At 42.5% G+C, this 12,331-nt stretch overlaps 1 protein-coding gene across 2 annotated transcripts; it reads left to right on the forward strand.

The window, feature by feature from the left end:
• Positions 1–5,114: 5,114 nt before the first annotated feature.
• On the forward strand, positions 5,115–10,688 carry LOC124265126. 2 transcript variants are annotated; one of them, XM_046699919.1, is made up of 3 exons: positions 5,115–5,586; positions 8,332–9,171; positions 10,165–10,688. In XM_046699919.1, the coding sequence occupies exons 1-3, from the start codon at positions 5,274–5,276 to the stop codon at positions 10,278–10,280; spliced, it is 1,269 nt and encodes a 422-aa protein (XP_046555875.1). In that variant the 5' UTR covers positions 5,115–5,273; the 3' UTR covers positions 10,281–10,688. The 2 variants fall into 2 exon arrangements, with proteins under 2 accessions (XP_046555875.1, XP_046555874.1); XM_046699918.1 differs by having other exon boundaries at positions 5,117–5,586; positions 10,162–10,688.
• Positions 10,689–12,331: the final 1,643 nt, after the last annotated feature.

Consider the following 12,331-nt stretch of genomic DNA (forward strand, 5'->3'; position numbering starts at 1 on the left):
TCAGTGTAAGAGATACGCTGCCGGAGAGCCAGCTCTAGCACGCTATGCCTGTATCTCAGTAAGATCAGCCAGCTCACAGCACACTATGCCTGTATCTCAGTAGTGCAAGAGATACGCTGCCGGAGATGCCTGCCTGCTCTAGCTCACTATGCCTGTATCTCAGTAAGATCAGTGTAAGAGATACGCTGTCGGAGAGCCAGCTCTAGCACACTATGCCTGTATCTCATATCTGTAACATATCACCATTTTGTAAAATATTCCACGCGAGTTCTCGATATAACATTGTATTTCATTTGTTCATGGAGCGGTTGGTTAGCCCGGAGTTAAAAGCGTCCGCACGTCATGCCGAAGACCTGGGTTCTATTCCCCACATCGGTACAATGTGTGAAGCCCATTGCTGGTGTCCCCTGTCGTGACAGTGCTGGAATATTCCAAAATGCAGCACAAAACCCAACTCACTCACTCATGTGTACATACCTTAATTGTAATGTAGGGACCATTCATTTCAGTTTGAAGAGAAGCCGGTTTGCAAAGTGTTACGAGTTGGCCTCGCCTTTGCTGATTGCTGCCATGAAGATGATTGGTATATACAAAGTGTGAGTTGTCATACTTAAAAGTATGTCCATCCTGTCAGCCTTACAGCGGCGCGGACAATTTTTTAGTTCTGAATCTATATTTTGGAAGGTGAAATCAGACGCGAAATTAACAATGTATTATAATACTCAACACCAATTAGAAACTGGACACTCGCATGGTTGGTTATATTTTCATAGGAAGTAATTCCTTTGAGATTCCTGTTGTGCCATACACACTGCAATAACATGCAAACACAGGCTTCTTGGGACCGACGTGAAAACCGTGGACATAAGGCTATAAATAACAATCACATGTATTGGGTTCACATGCCTACCTTAGCGATAACACGTGCATTGGAATGCAGGCTGAAAGGCTCTACTGAACAGACACAAAATTGTGAGTTTATTCAGGATGCGAAAATGCTGCGTCATGTCCTATTTTTCCTTCATAATACATGCAGTATGAGACGCCCTATTTTCACAACAAACAACAATACGTCTGTCGTAAGATTCAGTTTCTTAATTTGGTTGAGTACATGATGTCAATGCTAATCTTCACGATTAATTGTTGACAACATGTGCACACAATTTACTCAAAACTATTTTATTGATTTGTTGATATAAAAGCATGAAGCTTAGGGACATAATTCAGGTGATGGCTCAGGCTAGTCAATCATCAATTCATTAATTGTTCGGCAAAATAATAATTAAATATGAGAGTAGCGTGTGTTCTTGTACATGTTTTCTGTTGTCCCATGGGCGATGGGGTAGCCTAGTGGTTAAAGCGTTCGCTCGTCACGCCGTAGGCCCCGGGTTCGATTCCCGACATGGACACAATGTGTTAAGCCCATTTTCTGGTGTCCCCCGCCGTGATGTTGCTGGAATATTGCTAAAAGCGGCGTACAAAACATACACACTTATCTTGTTGCCTAAGGGCAATTACGACAGAAATTAATTAGAATGGCCGTACTAAATAAAGCGTCAGTGTAAACTCAATGGCTATAGAAAATGTAAAAAACCAAAACAATTATTATTGAAATACACACAGCATTGATAATATTCCCATAGCTGTAACAGTGGCCAAGCTTCCCAAATTGGACTAGACTGGAACCCTGAGTGAAAACTACGTGCGTGCGTACGTGCGTGCGTGCGTGTTAAACATGCATATGACACTTTCTCCAACACACTGAGGAAGGTTCTGTTGGCACATAACTGCTCTGTACTCAATATCGATAAACAAACTAACTGAAATATACAATGAATAAACGTTACAACATGACATGAAAAAATGACCTTACCCTTGTACTATACGCCAACAGGCATCTATCGTGCATCTTGAAGGATCGTTGCGTGTTTATTCCCATGTTGAACCTAACTCTACATTTGAACGGTAAAGCTATGTGGTGGAATAAACAATTTAATTCTTAATATAACTGAGAACACAAATCCATACATATGTGAGTGAATGAGTGAGTTTACTTTTACGCCGCACTTAGCAATATTCCAGGTATATGGCGGCGGTCTGTAAATAATCGAGTCTGGACCAGACAATCCAGTGATCAACAGCATGGGCATTGATCTACGCAATTGGGATACCATGACATGTGTCAACCAAGTCAGTCCACCCGATCCCGTTATTCGCCTCTTACGAGATTACTGAAGATAATTCTAACCAGGATCTTCACGGCTCCATACATAGTTATCACTATGACTCGCTAAGCAAAGTTTTACAGTTTCAAAGGTTTTATGACAAACAAGCAGTGTGTCACAATAAGAGATGAACGAAAATGGGGAATGTAAAATAAGTTAAATTGCAGCAAAAATAAACCAAAAATATAATTACTAAATGATACTTCGATCACCACGCACCCATCATACACATTCATATCATCTTACACATCCAACAACAAACATTGTCCAACACATTCATTATACACAATCTAACCAATTCATACACCTGACACTTCAGACCCGATCTCTCCAGACAAAATACAAGATAATAGATAATTACACAGTTCAGTTACAAAACAGCGTTACATACTGACACGAATGTTTCAGATAGTACATTTCTCAGGTATGAGCGTCGATTAACTGCCAGTATTTCTACAGTGCACAGGTCATGTCACCAACATCTGTTTGTGCAGCCATAGTTTAACGTGACATGAGTTGTGTTGAGCTCACATCGTCACTCTCTACCGCAGATCATCTTGAGCGGACCTAATTTCAGAAGCTGCTGTAATTACACTAATTTTGAATTTCTACTGCCACACAATTCTGTACTTACAAGTTACATAGTGACACCTTTGTATAGTGACACCTTTGTATAGTGGTACCTTTGTATAGTGATGCCTTTGTATAGTGACACCTTTGTATAGTGACACCTTCGTATATTGACATCTTTGTATAGTGATATCTTTGTATAGCGACTACTATCCATAGTGACCCCCTTGTATAGTGACACCTTTCTACAGTGTTACCTTTGTATAGTGGTACCTTTGAAAAGTGACAGCTTATATAGTAGCACTTTTGTATAGTGACACCTTTGTATAGTTGTACCTTTTAATAGTGACACCTTTGTATAGTAGCACCTTTGTATACTGACACCTTTGTATAGTGGTACCTTTGTATAGTGTTACCTTTGAATAGTGACACCTTGTTTAGTAGCACTTTTGTATAGTGACACCTTTGTACAGTGGCACCTTTGCAAAGTGGCACCTTTGCATAGTGGCACCTTTGTTTTATGACACTTTGTATAGTGGCATCCACATCTGTCACAATGTCTTTATATTTAATGTGTATGTATACGAGAATATAGTTTTACATATGGACTTCTCACATTTCACCAATGTGGGCAAACAGAACTCTAGCCTTGGCGCTGTAACCACAGGTCTACCTGCCGTTCTGTCTGGGGACGAAGAAACTGTGCACTACATACATGTCTGATCCTGATAAACAATGTATGACTAACTGAATCTATGTGAGACCATCATTGATATAATACTACCTCCCGCCACACATCACAGTACAATGTAGATACACGTATGACTAACTGAATCTGTGTGAGATCACCATTGATATGATAATACCGCCCGCCACATATCACAGTAGTTGACATCCAACAGGGTCACAGGATCACCGCTTTTATTCCAAACAGCGTCCTGTAAAATATGTTCTTATTAGGTTTAAGGGAGGTAATTGACATGGAGCTCATTCGAGTGGTGGCCATAAATAATCTTAATGATTTAAGACCGTGACAAGCCAGTGGGTTCCACCGTACTCAATGGCTCATAGAATCGCGGAATCGGACCATGGTAGTTATATAACTTGTTTTATCAGAGGCCGTAGGTTATGTCACTGGTGACCAAAGGCATGCGTTTTTATCCTGGGCGTGAATGGAGTTTGAGTGTGCGTGTGTGTGTACGTGTGTGCGTATTGGTGTGGGGTTGGGGAATGTTTATGTTGGGATAGGGAAAAGAGAATGGAGAGCACAAGTCAAATCTGACCACTTGACAGCACTTTCAAATATGAATCAGTCAATCTTAGCTCAATCTTATACTGTGATCTCTTGTACATTAACTCTGCTCATCCCCTGATAGGCTGGTGCGCATGCTGTCAGTCACTAGTCCATACTCGATCATTTACAGACCGTTATCATACACCCGGCGTTAAACAACAAACAAAACACCATTCACCACGTCATCGTATCTCGTTGCTTAGATTCATGCTCATGATATCAATCACGATATTGTCTGGTTCAAACTCAGTTGGGTCCAGACTGCCGATACTAAACTCGAAAATTGCTGGGCGTCGTGTTGAACGTCGTGAACACTGGTTCGGCTGATGCCTCAGGTTATTGGTGGCTATTGATTGAGATCGATAATCGTTAACTAAATATTGATCGATTATCAATAAACATCGAGAGAAGTAACTTTGAGCAAAAATGCCAAAATTATATGAAAAAGAAATTAATATATTTCACACCACTGGTGAGTGGTGACGTGTTTATGCATGGGTTACTAAGAAAACAGCGTCATGTACATAATTTAGAAGCAGACCAAGATTACCTAACTTTGTGTATTATGTGCGGAGTATATTAAAACTTTAGTCTATCACAAAAGGTTATGTACGATATTATCCTTGACACTATTTTTATATCGATAATCTTTAATAATCCTCCCTCTCGACGATATTTCCGACTATCGATATTTTAGAGAGCCCTACCTTCAGCACTCAAACCCTGAAATACTTGGTGGAACCAGACTTTGTAAAATTCCGATAGCTAATTTGAGGAAATACTGTAACGTTATCAACATGGTGTGACCTAAAGCTAAATATACCCCAGCGTCATAGCCTCGCGTTGCTTACAGTATTGACTTTTACCTGGGTCGAACTGTACGAGCATAGCACGCAAACAAAAGCACAGAGTCCCATGACCGATCACGAGACGTTTACACAGTGGCAGTTGGACCGACGTAAGATGAACCGTGAGTATCCCTAAAGGAAATAGCGGCGGCTCGGGGAGGTCAGACTGTAGTTCGTTGATAACCTTGTCGAGCCTATAATAACGATTACGACAGGTGGAGACATTTAGTTTTGGGCCGACTCGGGGATGGTTGCAGGTGGAAGTGGAAATTCGACATAAACATTTTACATCATCAAATCTGTGTTAAAGGAGTATTTCCACATCATCTTGGAAACATGAACGGTCAAGCCCCGCCACGACAGGCACATCCGTATGTTGTTCAAAATAACAAGAAGTCCTTGGTTGAAGCGTACATCCTTGCGCTTGTACTCGGCTGGCTGGGAGCGCATCACTTCTACCTGCGGAGGACTGGGTTCGGTCTAGTGTACTTCTTCACGTTTGGGTTGCTGGGGGTGGGGTATGTGGTTGATCTGTTCCGACTGCCCTGTCTGGTGAAGGAGGCCAACAAGAGGAGCGATGACCCCTGTGTCGCGCCGGAGAAGAACCTCTGTGACGCCTACATTCTCTGGTTCCCTATGGGACTTTTCGGTAAGATTCCTTCACGACTTGGTTCCAGGGGCTCATGCATTGTTCATATAGTGTATGAGTGAGTGAATTGGGTCTTACCAATTTTATCAATATTCCAGCAACATCATGATAGGGGACAACAGAAACGGGTTTCAGACATTGTACCCATGAGGGGAATCGACCCCGGGTCTTCGGTGTGACGAGCGAACGCTTTAACTACTGGGTTACCTCACCGCACCTTTTCATATAGTTAAGCGGTAAGACTTTCGTCCCTCGTACATGTAAAGCTGATGACAGCCGTTGTGATGAATAATAAATGTAAAACAACATAGTTCCCAGGCGTGACTATCCCCAGCACCAACCATTCACGCAGTCTATAAAGTACATAAACTGTGAAGATCCGGGTTAGAATTGATCTTCAGTAACCTGTGCTTGTCGTAAGAGGCAACTAACGGGATCGGGTGGTCAGGCTCGCTGACTTGGTATCAAAATTGCGTAGTTCGATGCTCATGTCCTTTATCACTGTATTGTCTGGTCCAGACTCGATTATTTACAGACCGGCGCAATGTAGCTGAAATACTACTGAGTGCGGCGTAAAACAACAACCCAACATCCCATACAGTAAAGATCAATTCTAACCCGAATGTTCACGGGTCGTCTATATACATCTATGACGTCGTTCAAACCCATGTTGTAAAATGACCTACAACGATCCTACTATAAATCAGGAGATAACTATTGCTGTATGCACAATCCTAGTACAGCGTGTTTGGGATGCGCTTGGCAACGTCACGTAGTAGTCATCAACTTTGTTATCTGGTGATCCGCGCTAAGTGTTGACTCAAATAACCCAGTTTCCAGTAAGTGGACTTTCGAGATAACATATTTACGTCACCGTGGCACAGATAGGAGACACAGAAACAAATGCTAATAAATCTTCCAGCTGAGAACAATCCTGTGATACACATGTGTCATGGCTGGAATGTCTGATATGGTGCTACTGGCTGGGGGGTGGGGGTGGGGGTGTAACATGAAAACCCACTCACTCACCCGAGACCAGATACCAAGCACCTGTACAAGACCAGAGTGCGAAATAGTTTCCAAATTTTGCTAGCCAGTCAGGCTATGTATGCTCGAAAGTTACCAGCCCACAAAATAAGTCCCTAGTCGGAAATGTGAATGTAGACACGGGTTTCATCATTAAGCTGCTAATATGATGAACATTTTTACCTCGTCATAATCTTGTACGATTTAGAAGTGTATCATAACTTAACAAGTCTGAGAGAGTGATATATTTACAAAATGACCCCATGAATATTCACTAGCCAGTCGGGCCATTGATTGTAGACATTGACTGGTCCGACTGGATTTTTTACAAGCCACGGGCTAACGGGCCAATGGCTATTTCGCACACTGTACAAGACATCAGTCTAACTTCAGAGGGGATAGTAATAAGGTAACTCCCAGGTTGCCACACTCGTGTTCAGCCGTCATGTCCAATAATGGCTGTGTACCGTGGTCTGATGAGGAACTTCTTTCTTCCGATAGCATGCTCCTGTACATGCAAGAGACGCCACTGTAACTCTAGATGGTGACAAGATAACAAGATAACTCCCATGTTCTGGCACTCATGTTGAGTCACCACGCCCAATAACTTGCCCTCATGTTGAGTCACCACGCCCAATAACTTGCACTCATGTTGAGTCACCACGCCCAATAACTTGCCGTCATGTTGAGTCGGCATGCCCAATAACTTGCATTCATGTTGAGTCGGCACCCCCAATAACGGCCGTGTACCATGATAAACTGAAGAACTTCTTAAAGCAGGAACGCCACGAAAGCTACAAAATTGCTGATGCGGTATAAAGCAATACTCACTCACTCTTTAGGCAAGCGGGCACAGTTACACATACATTGTGGGTACTCTTCATGCATGTTGATACCCTCTGCAGTTTTGCAATAATTCATTTCGTCATGGTCAATTAGCTGATTACACACATTATGTAGCAATTACTACAATAACTACTGTAGAAACATATGTTTGCCACATGAGTTGTTTCCCGCTTGGAAGTACCTGAGAGAGATTGGCTTGTATCATTAATTGCAACTATGTATGACAAATTGGCTCTTTTTAACTAAACAAACACACACACACACACACCGCGCGTGCCTTAAACTTGGTGCTTACATGTGTAAATGTATATGTGCAGACTTGTTGTCACTACATGGCCAACTATATGCCTGCGTAAAATGTCAATTCACACTTTCACTCGCGAGATTTACTCCTGTAGGTGTTCTTTGAATGATAGAATTATGACACTGGAGCTTTAATATGGGGTATGCGTTCTTAAGGCTCTCATAAGAAACAGGAACTTTAACGTTCGTATCCCTGCGAACTTCTTAAGGCATTCTTAACATCGATCAAACAGAATTCTCAGAGCTACGAACGTTTTGAGAATAAGGGCCCAGGTCTTTGTTACTGCGAAACATCAACGCATACATTTTACTTTCTTTCTTCTTCTTTTTCGTCTTCTTCCTCATCTTCATCCTACTCCTCATTATCATGACAATGCTTGTCATGTCCTGAAAACTCAAGAGCACATTGGGCTTATTGAAACCGACTTATTACAGGTACACATCTTCTTCTCATCATCATGATAATGCTTTTCCTTTTTCTGCGTCTCCCTGTTTCAAAAATAGTATTCTGGGAATGAAATCATACTTACTATGAATGACCGTTCCTTCACAAACATCTCTCTGTTTCAGGCTTCCATCTGTTTTATCTGGGCAAGCCAGGGCAGGGAGTTCTGTACCTCTTCACCTTCGGTCTCTGTGGCATTGGCTTCCTGGTAGATCTGTTCCGCATGCCGTCCCTCGTGAAGGCAGCCAACCAGTGTCCCTGTGAGCCAGATCCATTCAAGAGCACCTGCACGGCCTACATCCTCGGTGCATCCCCCTTGGGTCTCCTCGGGCTTCATCACTACTACCTGGACAGACCCGTATGGGGGATACTATACACCTTCACCCTTGGGCTGCTGGGGGTGGGATGGGTGTATGACTGGTTCCGCATCCCCGTCCTCGTCAAACGCGCAAACGACATCCAGGCCATGGAGGTAGACAAGGAATGGAAGCACTTGGACGACATATACATACTGTGGTTCCCCTTCGGATGGCTGGGACTCCATCATTTCTACCTCAACAGGCCCGGATGGGGCGTGCTGTACTTCTTCACGTTTGGAGTGCTGGGTGTTGGGTGGTTGGTGGACTTCTGTCGTCTGCCTTGTTTGGTGAAAGATCACAACAAGTATCTGTCAGAACGCCGGCTTATCGCCAAGACGATCCCGTCATGGTCCGGAGGTCACGTCTCGGTCACCTCAACAGGACAGACTGTTGTTACTGTCAGCAACATGGCGCCCGGAAGTGTGATGACGACGCCGGCTGGAGGTGTAGCAGCGCCCCCTGGTGGTATGATGCCACCTCCCTACAGCTACCAGAACATGTCATCCTACCCACCACAAGGCTATGCAGGGGCACCTGTTGCGGGGTATCCGAAAGGACCAGGCTATCCCAACCAAGGCTTCTACCCCGACCTCTCCGCCCCTAATGGTAGGTCAACCTTTGTGTGTAAGGCAAACTAACTTACTCTTAAAGTACAAGCGTCAAAACACTCTCAACACTTGCAAGACATTTCTGCTAAGAACAGAGTCTATTGTACGATTTCGACTACTGTTTCGTCATGACAATCATGACATCTGCTTATGAAATACTTTTAAATACAATGACACCAGGTGTTCCGGGAAAGGAAAATTACAGCATATAAACTTTGAAGTAACACAATTTCATTTGTTTTTTCATTATGTCACACTTAGCGCCTTGAGCATGTATCAGTGGGTGGAAAATGGCGCTCTAAACATATCCATTATTATTATTATTACTGCATATCACGAAACCTTGAAAAGAGTCCATGAGTATTGTTTTACGCCGCTGTTAGCAATATTCCAGCAACATCCTGGCCATGGACGCCAGAAATTGACTTCATACATTGTACCCATGTGGGGAATTGAATAGTCGCATGGTGAGCGAACACTTTAACCGCTATGCTGCCCACCGCTCCTTAACACCCTTGAACATGACTAAATAGTACTGGGTATCCAGAACGTTATACATCACCAGAACGTTATACATCACCAGCACGTTATACATCATCAGCACGTTATACATCACCCGAACGTTATACATCACCATCACGTTATACATCACCATCACGTTATACATCACCAGAACGTTATACATCACCAGAACGTTATACATCACCAGCACGTTATACATCACCAGAACGTTATACATCACCAGAACGTTATACATCACCAGAACGTTATACGATCACCAGAGCGTTATACGATCACCAGAACGTTATACATCACCAGAACGTTATACATCACCAGCACGTTATACATCACCAGAACGTTATACATCACCAGAACGTTATACATCACCAGCACGTTACACATCACCAGAACGTGTCAGGTATAGGGATGGATCAGTCCCAGCATCAATGATCACTAATCCTGTGTATATATGCGTTGTTTGTTTCAGCAGCAGCAGCGGGACAGGCAGCCGCACCAATGCCGCCGTCGTACGAGGAGTCGCTGTCGACCACAACGAAGGTAGGGCCGCCACCGGATGTCGACAACAATCGCCATGAGAAGAAGTGAGCGGATCCTACAGAAGGACAACCCGAGTGACAAAATCTGCAATACTGAAGCAACTGAACAAACTGTGATAATTACAGCATTGAATGGTCCAAGATTTCCGAAGAGCTTCGTACGACTCAGAGTTAAAATATGTCTATAATAGACAAATGGAGAACATTTACAAAGTCCAAATAGTAAAATCGACTCTATTTTCGGGAGAAATTTCTTTCGAATATCAAAAGCAATTCTGTTGTTTTAGTTATATGAGAACAAAATAGCTTTGGATCAATGACACATTTGGGTAATTTGTAGAAATGATGCATAAAGAGTTTTGAATCAATATTGTTTGATATTTTGATTCGAATGTGATGAATCGAATGTTCCGTATGTAGTACCCATGGTCAGATCCATAAACATGTCATTTACCAAGAACTGTTTACCGTTTGTTTATATGCTTGTCTTGTTATACAAGGCTTTGAGAGGCGGGTCCTTTCTTGTCATTTTCATTGTCCACAATCATTGTTTTCATCAAAGGTGACGTCATATCATGTTGCTACGTCATAATGACGTCACATCTCTCTGTATTATATTTCATCATCATAGTATTGTTGAAGAACTTGTAAATAAATAATTAATCTGTAGGTTTGGTTTGATAACATTGAATGTAACTTTTATTCCCGCAATGTGGATAATGAGTTTGTGAATCTGTCCTATGTGTTCCTATAACTTGGTTGGTTGGTCGGGTTGTTTGTTGTTTTACGCCGCACTCAGCAATATTCCAGCTTTATGGAGGTGGTGTGTAATTAATCGAGTCTGGGCCAGACAATCCAGTAATCAACAGCATGAGCATCGATCCTCGCTATTGGGATACGATGACATGTGTCAACCAAGTCAGAGAGCCTGACCACCCAAACCCAGATGTCGCCTTTTACGACATGCATGGGTTAATGAAGACTAATTCTAACCCGCATCTTCCGAATGTCCGATAACTGTGAACATTATGTCAGCATTCCAAACAATGACTCCATGGCAGTGATTTACGACTTGAATTTGGCCAGAAACACAACACTTGCGTAGTGGTGCAAACTATTTAGGTCAGTAGTACCGAGTTTAGTGACAAACCGCTTTTAGTAATATTCCAGCAATATCACGGCGGGGGACACCAGTAATGGGCTTCACATTGCACATTTTACACATGTGGGGAATCGAACCCGGGTTCCTTGGTTAAAACGAGCCAACGGCTTAACCACAATCTACGTCACCGGCTCAAACTATTTCACTTTGTAATGTTTCAGGTGCTAAAGCATTTGCAATAACCTGGCGATTATTATAATAAAATTCTAAAGCGAAAACGTATGGTATTTACAATAGTTTAATCAAAACAGTTACATAAATGAAAACAGACAAATCTTGAGATCCATAAACATTCGAAGCGAAAGAATACACATTGTGGCATGCAGTGAATGACGGGATTGTTAATGTGGCATGCAGTGAATGACGGGATTGTTAATGTGGCATGCAGTGAATGACGGGATTGTCAAATTTATGCACACAACTTGACGCACCCTCAAATTCAGCAGCCAATCAATAACAAGGAAATCAAAACAAAGTTTCGGGAGCCTGTCAATCACCACTAGGAGACGAGATAAAATTCCAGTTGTCGGACTCTGTCAATCTGGAGTACATACACTAACCTCCAAATTTACGTTCCAAGCGAGCAACAAAACCAAAGTGTGCGACAACGCCCTGCCCGTGTGTTGTGTCATTCCTGGTTTTATTCCTGAATATCACAATCATATGTTTACAGAGAAGACACAATCCCTCCATGGAAAGTGGGATTCCATGATGGTAAATTTTATAGTATAAACTGCAGTTATGAGTGTTCGACAGATTTTATGTGCTCATCAGCAAGGTTTTTATCTAATATTTTAGTGGTTTTCAAAAATAGCAAAAAAATATTAACTCCCTTTGAGTGAGTGAGTGAGTGAGTTTGGTTTTACGCCGCTTTTAGCAATATTCCAGCAATATCACGGCGGGGGACACCAGAAATGGGCTTCACTCATTAAACCCAT

The sequence above is a fragment of the Haliotis rubra genome, unplaced genomic scaffold, assembly GCF_003918875.1.
Source record: "Haliotis rubra isolate DU_JTF1 unplaced genomic scaffold, ASM391887v1 Scf961, whole genome shotgun sequence".
Classification (NCBI taxonomy): domain Eukaryota; kingdom Metazoa; phylum Mollusca; class Gastropoda; order Lepetellida; family Haliotidae; genus Haliotis; species Haliotis rubra.

Coding starts and splice junctions, on each gene's coding strand:
- LOC124265126 (XM_046699918.1), top strand. CDS start 5,274: ATGAACGGTCAAGCCCCGCCACGACAGGCACATCCGTATGTTGTTCAA. Junction 5,587..8,331: donor GTTCCCTATGGGACTTTTCG/GTAAGATTCCTT, acceptor TCTCTGTTTCAG/GCTTCCATCTGTTTTATCTG. Junction 9,172..10,161: donor CGACCTCTCCGCCCCTAATG/GTAGGTCAACCT, acceptor TGTTTGTTTCAG/CAGCAGCAGCGGGACAGGCA.